This window comes from Osmerus mordax, chromosome 6, assembly GCF_038355195.1.
Source record: "Osmerus mordax isolate fOsmMor3 chromosome 6, fOsmMor3.pri, whole genome shotgun sequence".
Taxonomy (NCBI): Eukaryota; Metazoa; Chordata; class Actinopteri; order Osmeriformes; family Osmeridae; genus Osmerus; species Osmerus mordax.
The window spans coordinates 14205136-14221740 of NC_090055.1; the positions used below are offsets into that span (position 1 = coordinate 14205136).

Genomic DNA, 16605 nt, shown 5'->3' on the forward strand with positions numbered 1-16605 from the left:
GCTAAGGCGAACGCTAGCGATTGGTTATGGCAGATCAGAGTGGCTCTGGGCAGATCCAATAGTTTTAAACTTCAACAGAGTACCCGCCTACAAGGAAGTCAACGCTTGTCTATGGAGCGAGGCCAGACTCTCTGTACAAATGAAATGTACGAGAGTCTGGTTAGGACCAGGCTAGATAACACCGGCACTGCCGAGGATCTGTCTGAAGGATTTCCCTCCTCCTCTTCTCCGTTTCTTTTGCAGCTTGGAGTTCTCCTTTTCTTGTGTTTTAATGTGTTTGTACAAGTTGGTGGTGTTGCCACAGTAGCGAATAGCCTTCCGACGCACATCGCAGTTTGCAAGGTTTTCATTTACCAGCGTAAAATAATTCCACACATTGCTCAACTTTCTTTCTGCCATCATGACACTCAGGTAGCCTACAGCCAAAAGTGTCAACACTGCTAATTGGTTTTTGCTTGCTTGCGCATGATGGCAGGACAACATCAAACTTGAGCAGGGGAGGAGGAGCAACGTGCACGAGATTGGAGGGAACGGCATATTATTAGCTTCAAATCATATTTTAAACATTAGAAACATTTGGCTACATTTCATGCTACATGAATAAAATCACTTAAACATCTTAGTATAATTGTTTTTAATGTGAGGATCGATCCTTTTGATAACATCCGTATCAAAAGTATCGATGCTTCAGGATAGATTCGCCGACCCATACTGCAGATGGCAGAAGAGACCTACGAGTTGAGCATTGGTTGCAATCATCTCATCTTTCAATTGTGAACGTGGATTCCATCAATGTCAATATCCCACTCGCTAAATCCCCCAAATTAGAGTGGTGTTGCCTAGCCGGCGATTTTCGTTTTTGTTTTGCCAGTCAAGTCAGTAGCCTATAGGCCTACCCCCGATGTCCTTAAACCATATAATTACCATTAGCTTACCATGTGTTCCCTTTTTTTATTTACAGTCATAGCCTATCTTGTGTTGCATGCTGACAGTTGTCAGCTTATCCACTTCATGATTTGTCGCTGGCACATGCATTGAATGATGTTGCTTTAGTTTACTGATCAATCAACAAGACTATTCAAATGTACTTCTCCAACGGCAAGGCAAGGATAGGGTGAGATGGACTGAGATATAGCAAAGACAAGAACACGCCTGGAATAGTAGGCTACTTGATGCCCCTCTTGGAGAGATGGTTGAGTCCTCATTAAGGTTGCTGTGATATCCTAAAATCACTGCTCACTTTCTAGCAGCGTTCTCACACCAGACTTTGCAACGCAGCTCGCTGTCTCGGGACAAGGAAGACTTACCACATAAATGAATGTTTAGTTGTAAATATGAAAGGAACGTATAGTGGCGGATACTACGCTGGATTTATTGATCTAAAGGGAATTGTTAACAGAAGATGCGTTAGATGTGACAGGACAGACTTAGATCAAGCTAAAACAATGAGGATTATAAATGGAATTTTATTTTGGAACCTCATATTTTCGATGATGTTCACTTGTGTAAGAGGTACGTCATTGCAGTATTTCTTTATTTGATGCTGGTCCTACGAAATCGATTGCTGCTTGCATTTATAGACGTGCGCAAAATGCAAGGGTTGTAGCTTCGGGGACGTATTTCTTAGCCTTGGCGCTCAATGCAGGCATTGAGCAGAGGCTCAATAGATATTCTTGCAGTACACCCATCCAAAAAACCTACGTGAGCTGCTTTGCTTAGTAACCCGTAAACAGTTACTGGCGAGAGGGTACTGCAGTTTTTTTCTTCCTTTTGGTAAATCACGAATGCTACAGTAGCCTAATTATATGCTTATATCTTATAGCCTATGTCCATTTACTGAAGAAAAAAAAATCGTTTTGAGAATTTGGAATTTCCCCCCAAAATGCAGCTGAATCGTCTTTAAGAGTTTCATAAATTACCATTTTAAAACAAATTTGTTCCGTCGTGTTTATAGGTCTGGCCAGCGCATGCAAGTGTGTGATTTTAATATGTTTGGTAGTTAGTATTCCAGTGGTTTGCTTGATGTACTATTGGGCTATCAATTTGTCTAAATAACATTATAACCTGTTAGTTAGGTCATATAACATTTTCCCCCAGCAGTTATTGAGTGCTTGGAAATACAATGGCTCTCAATGCATAATATATGGAAATCTTTATAAATCTGAGACACCCTTTCAATCTAACCGCATCATTCAGTTTAGGAAAATGCCTTGAACTAATTGTTGCACAAACACTAGCCACTGTGCAGTATTTACTTTATAGTTTTTTTCAAATGCTTACACACATTTTTTTTTACTTGTCCTTTTTTTTCAAAACTTAACACACAAATCCAACAACTGCACACACAAAATGCAAAATGTCTCGCTTCTCTTGCAAAATGAAGCAATGCATTCAAAATATCACAAACACGTCTCAAAAGCACACATTTGTCTCATGTTGCAAACACTTTTTCCATTCTATTACATTTTTGTATATATCATTTACACACAGTTATTCAAAACCTAAAGCTCTTCTTTCATGAGCTCCTTTGTACATTTCTGTACAAGATTGAAAGTAAATGGCAGAGATGATGAACAATTCATGGTAAACCCGAAAACAAGATTGAAACCAAAATTATTTTTTTACTATAATCATTTGTGGTTGTGAATACAGTATTACACAGTACAAAAGAAAGAGTTTAGGAGGACAGAAACCAAACCTAATTTTGAAAAAGGTCATTACGGAATGGTGTGTCTGTGTGTTCTTACAGTCACTGTACTGTTGCACGGTATGATACAGCAATCCACCAGACTGTGACCAATCATGCAGTGCACTACAGTCAATGGATGCATGGGTTCTAAAATATGTTTGTGTATAGTATACGGTGTGTTGTGCTGAAACAGCTATTATGTGTACATTAGAACATGTGTACATTACAGTAGATTCTTACATACCTGCTAATTTCTACAGTAAAGGTTCAAATTATACCCACCACACCAATCGACTCAAATTAGGCTATTTATAGGCCTATTCTAAAGCCATGATTGGTTGGTGTTGAGTAAATCAATGAGTGTTTGCACATGTGAGGAGTTAGTGTAAGGCACTGATGAATTAGTGTGTCATTTTGATTGGTTGTGTTTGAAAAAGGAAATCAGATGCTGCCTGTTAGAATTTTGTGTGTTACGTGGAGAATTGTTTGTTGTGTTTTGCAAAAAGTGTTTTATGAAATTGAAAACTGAGTCAAAGGCCAAAAATGTGCGTATGGTTTTGTAGATTTGAGGTGTGGTTCTGATGTTTGAGTGTCAGGTTTCAGAAATTGTGTGAAAAGTAAGGAATTTGGGTGTAAGCATTTGAAAAAAACTGTAATATGCATGCTTACTGAAAACAGCAGACCTTTATTGAAGGCTTCACTTGACATACTTTCATGACCAGTGGTGGCCGGGACTTTGCAGAGGCCCCCCCGCAAAGTTGGAGCTCGAGGCCCCTCCCCTAAATCCACTCAAAATGTATCTCCATCCTATCTTATACATTGCTGTCTACCTTTAAATATTGCCTATATTCACCAATGTGAGAGAAATAAAAAAGTTAAAAAACAAAAGCACAATAGCAGCCTATTTGTGTGGCATTCTGCGGAAACCCGTCGGATGTCGCGGCCGCGCGGTCATTGCTGGCTATAAGCCATAAAAGATCGAAAATTGTTTTCTGTCAAAATTTAGATTTTTGATGTTTTCTATAGTTAACACCCTAAACTTCATTGTAATGTACAAAAAGTATAGCTTCTGAAAAACTGTTCATTTCAACGTTTTTTGGCTAGCAAGATTTCCAAGCCATTTTAAATCAAATGCTCAGTTTTCTTGCTCTTTTGAGTGCTGCAGCAGCCCCAAACAACTGATCAATGAAGTCAGGCTGTTAAACTTAAAAATAACTTGCTGAGAAGTTATTAATGTAGCCTATACTTAAACTGACATTTACATTCACAACGTGATTACGAACAAAAGGATTTACTTTCCATATTCGCCACAGAATTAGAATGAAAGTGGAGTGGAATGCAATTTTCTCGGTTATCACTTTATTGACACAGGTCAACTTTAAAATTATGTAACTTCAGTTGTGATAAAGATATCTGAGTGATTTAAACATATTTGTATTCAGGATAGTTTGTAGTTTCCAAATATGTATAATACCCAGAAAGACCCAAATGTTCACGATGTGAAGAGTTTCCGCAGGCCGCCACACATTTGTCATTGTTCAAAACCAAAGACAGCACTAGCCTTCTGATAGTTCAGCACCAAGGATAGCATCGTCGAAATAACACACAATCAATGGAGGAAAGGAAAACATTTATTCTTGCCAATAAGTAGGCTAAGCAAGTATATTTATTGTTGGTTGCTGGTGAAGACGTGCTGCTGCTAGCTACCTGCGGCTGCGGTAGTGTTTCGTCTGGAGATGTTGATAATATTCCTGTTGATGATATAGTGCTTGAGTTTGTGTCTTTAGCCTGTGCATAGCCCATATGCATTTATTTTCATGTTTATCTAAGTAGGGATGGATGAAATGTGTTGCACTCGGTGAATGTGGTGCTGCAGGGGCACAATGCCGTTTCATCACCACCCACATTGTGTCAATGTCAGACCTTGGGGGCACAGCCAATCCCGTCAGTTCAACTCCTTATTAGGCTCAAGGGGGTGGGGGGTTTGGCCCTCTTTGGGAAAGAGAGCAAAGGCAACATGAAACAGCCTTCCACTGACTCTGCCAGTACACTGCCACCTCACTTGGGTAGATTTCACATACTTGTGATCAGGCCAGATCTCCCATGGATAGCGATGAAACAATAGCAAGGTTCAGGCCATCATTTTCACATCACATATTGTCCCCGTCTCATTTCCCAACCTAAGTCCTACTGTGTACCCAAGACACCCAAGGAGATCTGAATGGACTTGCACAGTTGTATCCAATATGTGCCAAATAGGTTCCGTTTGCTGTCTAATTCACCATGTTGTTCACAGTGTTGCACTACGGCCATATTTGTGCGTGTACCAACACACATTTTCCTTTGGAAAGATACACTTTACACCTGGAAGACACTTTGAAGCAAAAAATGTAACTGTGATCAAAACAACTTTCCTTCGCAGTACTCTATCAAAGTACAATTTTAGTTGTCAAATGGTAGGGCTTAGAGGGGTCTGGACTTGAGCCACCGAGTCTTGACATAGAGCAAAAGTTGGAGAGTGATCACCAAGAGGTAATTGGAGGTAATCAGGTCCGGTGGATGAGACCGTAATCTAGGGGGGATACTAAGCGTGATGAGGAAGACTGCGGGTGAATGTGATTATGTAAACCAGTGCTGTTGGGGCTAATCAGGATTACAATTTGTCTGTGTAATTATACTCTATCTGCAAGGGAATGGAGGGCATTATCCTTCCCCTCAGGTGCTCGATCTCAGTTGTGCCTCCCCAGCAGAGCACTCTCACAAACACAGCTCCCTTCTCCCAACCTAGAGAGAGTCTGAACAAGCCAGGTTGTTGTTTGTTGTGACATGGTTTTGTGTTGTATGATGTCACACCTTTTTTTGTTGTTGCTGTGTTGTGCTGGTTGGGTGTTTGGGTAGGCCACAGCTACCCTTCATGTGAGGTTTCCTGGGCAGATTAAGTTGCTGTGTCAGCAACATTCTTGTTTGGAGATATGATCTGATCTGTATAGTCCATTGTAAATGACTCTGGGCTGCCAGTATTCTTAGTTCATGATGACTTTTCAGTATTCTGAGATTTCTCAATTGCTAGCCAATGATTCAGCATGATAATGGGATTGGAAAGATAACCTGAGAGGGGAAATTGCAAACAACACCACAAGGCTATTCTGGGGAAAGCCATGGTAATGCTGACAGCAGACACAAAGGGATGTATTGTAGTAACAATACATTATGAGAGCTTGACTATTGTATTAAAACACACAAATACACACAAGCACAACACAAATTAAATACTTATGTTATATACAGATAACAGAATATTTAATTAGTTGTCATATAGTTGGACTAGTGCACAGTGCCCCTGATGCAGTCGGTGATTAAGATGACAGTGAAACACACATACAGATTCCTTGAACTATAGATAGTGCATAGTGCCTGTGATAAAATTGGTGGCACACACACTCACAATCCTGGAATTTTAGATAGGTCATAGTGCCCGTGATGATGTCGGTGACCCACAGATTTATGGAACTATAGATAGATAGTGCAGTGTCCGTGATGCAGCTGGTGATGACAGTTCTTAGTGGTTTTGGTACCTTTTTTTCTCTGATCACAACTGAAATTCTCTGTCATATTTAAAGTACTTGTTCAACCTCCACATCTATTCTAGTCAAATTGCCAATGCTGTGGTAGCCTACATTCATGCAAATAATTATGTAGCCTTCATTTGTCTGCTGTTTCTTACGTTATAAATTGCTTATGTTGCGTTGATCAAAATGTACTATTTTGGTTCTCTGTTAAATTGTCTTACCACCACAAATATCTAAACATTTAGTTCATAACAGATACAATTTCATGCACAATAGTTGAGCCAGTTGTCATAATTGTAGACTTTTTTTGTACATTTGCAATGTGCAGGCAGTTTTGACATTAATTTATGTAACAAAATTCACTGATCTACTTAAAGTATATCCACTTTATATTGTCGTTCTGTTAGTTAGTCAGCCCCTTTAAAAGCAGCTGAATATCGGTTGTAAAAGAAAATTTGCTTCTAAATAACAAAACAGAATTTCCCCTATTTTCCTTACTACACTTAGTTTCATTTCATTGCGAATACCTTTGTTAATCGCATTAGTTCAGTCATGGTACCGCACTGATTATAATAACGACACCTGCATAATATTAACTTCGCAGAGTGCCTGGTTTTCCAGATATTCGTAAGAAACTTGCTGCAGACCAGAGGACAAATCAGAATGAAGGGGCTGGGACGCCAAGAGAGCAAGCCAAACTGGGGGCAAATTATATTTTCTTTCATTATTTTCATGCAGAATATGATTTTTTTTACAGCGCTCGGTTCTTGAGCTGATCGTGTGAAACCCATTCTAATTTGTACACACACACACAAATAAATTCCAGGCATTTTTAGAGAGATATGATGAACAACTGGTTAAGGTTTAGGGAAGGAGTTTAAGCTAATGGAGAGTTCAATATTTTTCTTTGAAGAAGCACCGATGAACCATCAACAAGTGGAACACCTATGGGACACCTTTACAGTTTTTTTCAATAGCTAAAACACTAAAACCCATTGGCTGAACACAGTTCTCAGTTGCCTGAACTCATTTAGGTAATTGTGCAGTCTGTTGTCAATACCTTGTGCTTTCCATTTGTTACAGTAACAGTACTGACTGCTCAATAGATTTTGACTGGTTGCAGGTTCATATCAACAAAGAACAACAGTGAGTTGTGAGATGCAGGGTACAGTACTGTATAGGGGTACAAGGAGGAGAAAGAACCCCAAAATTGCAAAGAGCAAAGCAGAGTAGTAACTTCTGATTAATTTTGAGCTACTATGATAGAACATGTTTTCGTTCATCAAAAGACAATGATGGATAAATAAACAGGTAAAACAGTTTTGAGGCGAAAGTTTCATTTTGCAAGAGGAGTCAGAGGTTTTGTAAATAGTGCTTGAAGATGATTTTTTTTGTTTAATGTTTTCAGAAAATGGAGCAAGGTTTCATAAATTGTGTTCTAGCAATTGAGAAAAACTGTAATAAAGTATCTGAAAGCAGGTCAAATGTTCAAAATTGTTCTTGTTTATCTGTTGCGTTTAACACTAGATCGTTCCTGTGCAGATGAAGTGGATTCTCAGTCCACACAAACAATTTCAGGCTACTGCTGTGTCCTAAATGGATGGATCATTGATTGACCAATGATCTGCTTGTGGGAATCCTTGCTTCTTATTTGGGGCATTTGGTGTGGCTTGTGGTGGTCTATTTGCAGAGGCAACATGGTTGTTTAATTTTCCTGTATTCCAGCTCTGTTTTCTATTAGGTTAATTTCTGCTGTTTCAGTAGATGAAATGTCATTGAATATGTGACAGCTACTCTTATAAACTAGTATCCTGGCTATGGAACTATGATTTAGCCTAACACTGAGTGGGCTAGCAAAATAAAATGTAACTAACTTAACATATTTGGATCCAGGCTTTAACATTATACCAAATAGACTCACCTCAATGACTTCACTTACTATAGAAATCTGCATGGTTATTTCTGTATACTGCAATATCTTTCAGCCTTTTATCTAAATTGAAACGGCACATTCTAGAGGCAGTAGTCATTTGCCAGAAAGCCTCTTTGCAGCTCCCATTGTGAGGAATATTTCCCTTTCACGCATCATTGGGAGTGTAATGTGTACATTCTATCAATTTGAATAGTAAAAGTGCTGCACAGGCATGCAAGAAAAAATGTCTCTCTATAGTGACATCAATGTAAGGTGACTGTCGCACAACCATTTCAGCCGTCATTATTAAGTTCCTCAGGGTGCTTCCGCTGAAATGTTATGCTTCCTACTGTATGGATTCTTTCACCGTCTAGAGCTTTTATTTGAGATAGAGCCCGTCTCACTTCTGAGAAGTTCTGGAATTTGTAAGACTTACAGAATATAACACTTAAGTGGTACACTACACTTGTAATAAGACACAATGTGGACCTAAAATATAAAGATGAAGCACATCAGAGCCAATGACAAAAACCATCAGACACTTTATGGTTTGTTTTTCATACAAGTTGCATTAAGTGTAGCATAGTCATCATTGTTCACCTTTAGAAAATTCCTCATCTTTACGAAGATGAAAATGGGTTTGACAGGAACCTGTATTGCAGCACTTATCCTCCTGAAGATTACTTTTCTAACAGATAATCAATAGCCCTAAACACAAGGCTACTGTACTTCACATTTCTGCTTGTTTTTTCTGTTACTGAAATGGTGAGAGATGGAAAAAGAGAAGTGGAGAACAGATCCTGAAGCAGGAGGCCAATGGTTTGACCTTTAGTTTTGCCAGTTAAGGCCTCTATTGGCGCTGCTTTAGCTAGCCAGACTGATGGATATCTTTCTGTTGGCTGACTCACCTCTAAGGTCAGCAGCAAATCAATACAGGTTTTTGCACTCACTTTGATTGCCAGAAGCAGTATCATGCTATCTTGTCTCTGTGATAGGCCATCATGAAAATAATGAAATATGATCCTAAGAGGAAAAGTGTCCTTGAATAAACCCATATTACATTTACATTTTGTCATTTAGCAGACGCTCTTATCCAGAGCAACTTACAGTAAGTACAGGGACATTCCCCCGAGGCAAGTAGGGTGAAGTGCCTTGCCCAAGGACACAACGTCAGTTGGCATGACCGGGAATCGAACTGGCAACCTTCGGATTACTAGCCCGACTCCCTCACCGCTCAGCCAACTGACTCCCAGACATTTATCAGTATTCATTTAGCAGATGCTTTTATCCAAAGCGACTTACAAGAGAGAGCTTTACAAAAGTGCATAGGTCAATGATCATAAACGAGATAGCCCCCAAAACATTGCGGGTAGCCAAAACATGAAGCATACATTGTGAAAAGCAAATAAGTGCCAATAGGAAGAATCATGTATGAGCATTTAGTTAAATAAATTACAAATTAAACAACATGAACCTCAAAAGTGCAAGAGTGTTTTACAGCAAGTAGTCAAATCAGTTAAAACTAACCACCAAGTGCAACAAGTCCCTCAATAAGTGTCATTGTGTTCCTGGAGGAAATAAACTAACATTGGAGTCAGGTGGCTGAGCTGTTAGGGAGTTGGGCTAGTAATCTGAAGGTTACCGGTTCGATTCCCGGCTGTGAAAAATGACGAGGGCAAGGCACTTCACCCTATTTGCCTCGGGGGGAATGTCCCTGTACTTACTGTAAGTCTGGATAAGAGCGTCTGCTAAATGTAACATCGGATCCAACAAATCTTTCTTAAGTACTGTTGTACTCCTGGAACAAGTGTGTCTTTAGCCTTTTCTTGAAGGTGGGAAGCAAGTAAGTGTCTCTGATGGAGGTGGGGAGATGATTCCACCATTGGGGGGCCAGACAGGAGAAGAGCTTGGGTTGGGAGAGGGCGCTCTTGAGAGGTGGAACCACCTGACGGTTGTCAGAAGAAGACCGAAGGTGGTGGTTGAGGGTGAAAGGCTGGATGTAGGCAGGTGCTGTCCTGTTCACCGCTCGGAAGGTCAGTACTAGGGTCTTGAATCTGATACGGGCCATGATGGGTAGCCAGTGAAGGGAGATGAGGAGCGGGGTAACATGGGAGCGTCTGGGTAGGTTGAAGACCAGGCAGGCTGCTGCGTTCTGAATCTTCTGGAGAGGGTGGGTTGCGCATGCTGGGAGACCGGCGAGAAGCGAGTTGCAGTAGTCCAAGTTGGAGAGGACAAGTGCTTGGACTAGCAGCTGGGTAGAATGCTCGGACAGGTATCCCCTGATCTTCCTGATGTTGTAGAAGGTAAATCTACACGACCGGGAGACTGCAGCAATGTGGGCCGTGAGGGAGAGCTTGTCATCCATGGTAACCCAGAGGTTCCAGGCAGAGGATGAGGGGGTCACCGTCGCAGATCCCAGTGTGATTGAGAGATCGTGGGAGATGGAGGGTTTGGCCAGGATGATGAGAAGTTCTGTTTTGGCGAGGTTCAGCTGGAGGTGGTGCTTTGTCATCCAGGCGGAGATGTCTGTGAGGCAGGCCTCGATTCTGGCTGACATCCCCGGATCATATTTACATTTACATTTATTCATTTAGCAGACGCTTTTATCCAAAGCGACTTCCAAGAGAGAGCTTTACAAAGTGCATAGGTCACTGATCATAACAACAAGACAGCCAAAAAAACATCGCGAGTAGCCAAAACATGAAGCACACATTGTGATCAACCAAAGTAAGTGCCAAAGGGAAGAACCATAAGAGCATGTAGTTAAACAAGTCACAACCAAACAACATGAACAGCTATAAGTGCAAGTGTACCTGTGTAAAAAAGCAAGCAACAGTAATAAAACAATATATCACAGCGAGAACCAAAAATTTAAATCAGTTACCACTAACCACAAGAGCAACAAGTCTCTAAGCAAGAGTCATTGTGATCCTTGAGGAAACTAACATCGGGTCAAGCGAACCGTTCCTAAGTACCGTTGTACTCCCGGAACAAGTGCGTCTTGAGCCTTTTCTTGAAGGTGGAGAGACAGTCAGTGTCTCTGATGGAGGTGGGGAGTTGATTCCACCACTGGGGGGCCAGACAGGAGAAGAGCTTGTGTTGGGACCGGGTGGTCTTGAGCGGTGGGACCACCAGGCGGTTGTCTGAAGAAGACCGTAGGTGGCGGGTGGGGGTGTAAGGCTGCAGGAGAGACTTGATGTAGACGGGTGCAGTCCCGTTCACTGCTCGGAAGGTCAATACCAGGGTCTTGAATCTTATACGGGCCATGATAGGTAGCCAGTGGAGAGAGATGAGGAGCGGGGTAACATGGGAGCGTCTGGGTAGATTGTAGACCAGGCGGGCCGCCGCGTTCTGAATCCTCTGAAGAGGGCGGGTTGCACATGCTGGGAGACCAGCGAGCAGAGAGTTGCAATAGTCCAACTTGGAGAGGACGAGTGCTTGGACTAGCAGCTGGGTGGAGTGCTCAGACAGGTATCTCCTGATCTTCCGGATGTTGTAGAGGGTGAATCTACACGACCGGGAGACCGCAGCAATGTGGGCCGTGAGGGAGAGCTCGTCGTCCATGGTAACCCCAAGGTTCCTGGCAGAGGATGAAGGGGTCACCGTCGCAGATCCCAGGGTGATTGAGAGATCGTGGGAGATGGAGGGTTTAGCCGGGATGATGAGAAGTTCTGTTTTGGCGAGGTTCAGCTGGAGGTGGTGCTCGGTCATCCAGGCGGAGATGTCTGTGAGGCAGGCCTCAATCCTAGCTGAGATCCCCGGATCGGTCGGGGGGAACGACAGGTACAGCTGCGTGTCGTCAGCGTAGCAGTGGTAGGAGAAGCCATGGGAGGTGATGATTGGTCCAAGTGAGGTGGTGTACAGAGAGAAGAGGAGGGGTCCAAGGACGGAGCCCTGTGGGACACCAGTGGAGAGCTGGCGAGGGCCCGACAGTTTGCCTCCCCAGGAAACCTGGTAGGATCTTCCCGACAGGTAGGATGAGATCCACTGGAGTGCAGTGCCAGTGATGCCCATCTCAGAAAGTCTGGCGAGCAGGATCTGGTGGTTAACCGTATCAAACGCTGCAGAAAGGTCCAGCAGAATGATAACGGATGACCTGGAAGCCGCTCTGGCAGACTGGAGGGCAGTGGTGACTGAAAGGAGGGCAGTCTCTGTGGAGTGGCCAGTCTTGAAGCCCGATTGGTTGGGGTCAAGCAGGTTGTTCTGAGAGAGAAAGTTAGACAGTTGGTTAGATACAGCACGTTCAATTGTTTTTGAAAGGAAGGGTAACAGTGATACCGGTCTGTAGTTCTGGAGAACGGCAGGGTTAAGGGAGGGTTTTTTGAGTAGAGGGGTAACTCTAGCCTGTTTGAAGGCAGAGGGGAAGGTGCCAGAGGTGAGAGAGGAGTTTAGGACATGGAGAAGAAAAGTTATGATGGAGGGGGAGATGGTTTGAAAGAGAGGGGAGGGTATAGGATCAAGGGGACAGGAGGTGGGGCGATGAGAGAGAATGAGGTCAGAGATCTCTGCCTCAGACAGGGGAGAAAAAGAGTTTAGACATTTAGTTGGGTCAGTCATGGAGGGTGAGAGGGTAGGAAAGGTGGGTTTAGGGAACCGACTGCTAATGTCGGCGACTTTTTTCTCAAAGAAGGAGGAGAAGTCGTCTGCTGTCAGGGTGGAGGGAGGGGGTGGGGGAGGTGGGTTAAGAAGGGTGGAGAAGGTAGAGAAAAGTTTGTGGGGGTTTGAAGCAGAGTTAATTTTGTTCAGAAAGTAGAGGGTTTTAGCACCAGTTATGTGAGAAGAGAAGGATTTGAGGAGGGAGTGATACTTATCGAGGTCCAGACCGCCTTTGGACTTGCGCCATCTCCTCTCGGCTGCCCGAAGGGTGGACCGTTCTTCACGAATAACATCCGTAAGCCACGGGCAGGAGGGAGAAGATCGTGCAGGCCTGGTTGACAGGGGACAGAGAGAGTCAAGTGATGCAGTTAAAGTGGTTAACAAGGTGTCGGTGGCAGTGTTAGTGGGGTGGGACGAGAACTCGTCAATGGGGGGGAGGGAGGATGTTACAATAGAGGAGAAATGGGAGGGGGATAGGGAGCGGAGGTTGCGCCATATACATATGTGGACAAAGGGCTTTGGCCTCTCTGATTAGGTATACTGTGATACAGTGGCGGGCTGTCAGGGCCTGCAAGGCCTTCTCTGCTGACCTAAACATAAAAAATAAAAATACAAAAAATATTTAAAACATTTGCGGTTATATATTTTTTCTTGATAATTTCCTCCCATCTTAATGTCATTCAATAAATACACTGACATAAATAACAAAAAATATTCTCCGTAGTCTGTTCTCTTCATGTCATATTTAATCCACTTGGTTGAGCTGCTGACAATGTTGTATATTATGGTAGAGTTTTTATCCAATCATAATTCAGCTAGCTTGTGTTGTCAGGTTCTATGAAATCTGCCTGAGGCCTTCAGAATCAACAGGGCAGGCTCCCGTGCGCTGTAAGTGAACGGAGACGGTCTATTGCGATAGATCAGATCTCGAGTCTGCGACACCAAGGCCAGCTTAAAGGCCTTTCGCTGAACTTGACATGTACCCGTCCTGTGATTGGATAAGCACTTGTGAGAGCCTGAAAGAGGGCAATCCGTTAGCGAGAGATTCAGATAAATTAAATTCGCATCATCTGCAATTTATAATGTAAATAACGTGGCGCAGTCAGCTGCGCCAACATGTTCAATTGTTTTGCTGTTGCATATTCTCAAAAACAAATGCAAATAATCTGTTCACTTTGATTTTCAATTAATAGTTTGTTTCATTATGGTCTCGTTGGTGACATGAAACGGCGACAATGTGCAGTTTATTGGACAAACTTGTTTAAACTCACATAGCGTACTTTTGGTCAGTGGCGGAACTAAAGTTTTATACATGGGGTGGCCAAGGCTACTTCAGGGGGTCCACAGTCTTGGGTCACTGTTTTCATACAGTATAATCTGGGTCTAAGTGCTGGAATATGGGCTCAAAACGGGGCCAAAAGTATTGCAAATGCGTATAGGACAATCCACAAATGTAAAACGTGTTCCGTAAATGTAAAACGTGTTTCGCAAATGTAAAACATGTTCCGCAAATGTAAATTGCTTTCCACAAATGTAAATCGAGATCCACAAATGTGATTAACTGTCCACTGTTTTTTCTAACTACATATTTGCAAGAAATTTTCAAGGGGATTGCGTAAAATTGGTGCCATAAAGCTTCGCAAATAGGGCATTAAAAAGCTGAACTTAGATCATGTGACTTTTGTCACCAATTTGACGCACGTGACTTTTGGCCCCGATTTGACGCTAGAGTCAAAACGGGGCCAAAAGTATTGCGAATGCGTATGACGATCCACAAATGTAAAACGCGATCCACAACTGTAAAACGTGATCCACAAATGTAAAACTGGTTCCGCAAATGTGAAACACATTCCGCAAATGTAAAACACGTTCCACAAATGTAAAATGCGATCCACAAATGTAAAACGTGATCCACAAATGTAATAGTGATGTGTCGTTCGTGAATGATTCGTTCATTTTGAACGAATCCTTAGAAGGACTCGGGAGTAACGAGTCCTCTCAAAGAGTGATTCGTTCATTTTCTCGTGGCCGCACATCGGGACTGTTGCATAGGCTTGTCCAAGTAAACAGAAATGATTCGTTCATTTCCAGACTCGGTCTTCGGGTACGAGTCTTTGGATAATTTTTCACGTGACCTGCATAGGCTCTGTAGTGGTAGCTAGAGGAAACGCTAGAGGGAACGATTTGTTCATTTCCCGGCTCGGTCTTCCTACGAGTCTTTGGATCATTTTTCACGTGACCTGCATAGGCTCTGTAGTGGTAGCTAGAGGAAACGAACGAATCGTTCATTTCCCGACTCGGTCTTTCTACGAGTCTTTTGGATCCTTTTTTCACGTGACCCGCATTGTATTTTTTAGTAGAGGAAACAGTTTCCTCATTCCCTTTCGCGTGGCCGCTGTTTTAGTAAGACGTGAATGATATTCGCTAAAGTCATCATACTGACTGGTTTTGTTATTTTCACTTTACATTTACACTTACAGTTTAGTGCAGTGTAATTGTTTGCCGTGATAATTAAATGCTAGTGTGATAATAAATGACCAAATCATACAAACTGTCATGATACATTATTTTAATGCAGGAATTTCTTTAAAAATAGTATCTGCTGGAGCACATGTCATGCACTAACCTACATGAGAATATGATACGTGTTTGCAGTGGACGGATAGCCCCCCCCCCCCCCCATTGAAATGAACGAATGACTCGAAAAGAGATTAGTTCATTTTACTGAACGAGATTCAAAGAACCGAATCAGTAAAATGATCCGAACTTCCCATCACTAAAATGTAAAACTGGTTCCGCAAATGTGAAACACATTCCGCAAATGTAAAACACGTTCCACAAATGTAAAACGCGATCCACAAGTGTAAAACGTGATCCACAAATGTAAAACTGGTTCCGCAAATGTAAAACACGTTCCGCAAATGTAAAATGCGATCCACAAATGTAAAACGTGATCCGCAAATGTAAAACTGTTTCCGCAAATGTGAAACACATTCCGCAAATGTAAAACACGTTCCACAAATGTAAAATGCGATCCACAAATGTAAAACTGGTTCCGCAAATGTGAAACACATTCCGCAAATTTAAAACACGTTCCACAAATGTAAAATGCGATCCACAAATGTAAAACGTGATCCACAAATGTAAAATGCGATCCACAAATGTAAAACGTGATCCACAAATGCAAAACTGGTTCCGCAAATGTAAAACGTGATCCACAAATGTAAAACGTGATCCACAAATGTAAAACTGGTTCCGCAAATGTGACACACATTCCGCAAATGTAAAACATAATATAATGCAAACCCTTAGCATTTGTCTTAAATTGTGTTAAATATGCTTTACATTAATGAAGCAATAAGTGAATAATGAGACTCAGAGTTAGTGGTGCGCTTCAGTCTAAAGACGCTCCTACAACTCCTGGTGTCACCCCTTTAACAGTCTGGGTACAGCACATAGAACCTACATTGCTACATCACGGATGTCCAGTGCGATTTACTACGTGTGAAAACAATTTTACATTTGTGGAACACTACGTTTTACATTTGTGGATCGTTCTATACGCATTTGCAATACTTTTGGCCCCGTTTTGAGCCCATACTGGAACATCCAAAATATTTTTGGCAAAAAAAGCTCAAGCACCAAGGACTTTATAATAGCATTTCTGTGTTACAGAAATAACACAGTGCATTTACAAAACAAAAGTGAATTTACACACCCCAAAAAAAACCCAAAGAAATCAAGCAGAAATGGATTTGAAAAATATAAATAACTGTGCCCAACAACGTAACAAATTTACAGTGTAATATTTATGTTCATATATATTATGTTAACTAATA

At 42.0% G+C, this 16605-nt stretch overlaps 1 protein-coding gene across 1 annotated transcript in view; it reads left to right on the top strand.

The window, feature by feature from the left end:
- The first annotated feature begins 1334 nt into the window (after window positions 1–1334).
- The window catches only part of LOC136943733 (CUB and sushi domain-containing protein 3-like), a 384366-nt gene continuing 369095 nt past the window's right edge, over window positions 1335–16605 (top strand). Inside the window, exon 1 of the mRNA XM_067237158.1 lies at window positions 1335–1512. Within this exon, the coding sequence (XP_067093259.1) occupies window positions 1335–1512 (178 nt within the window). The remainder of the gene's footprint in view (window positions 1513–16605) is intronic.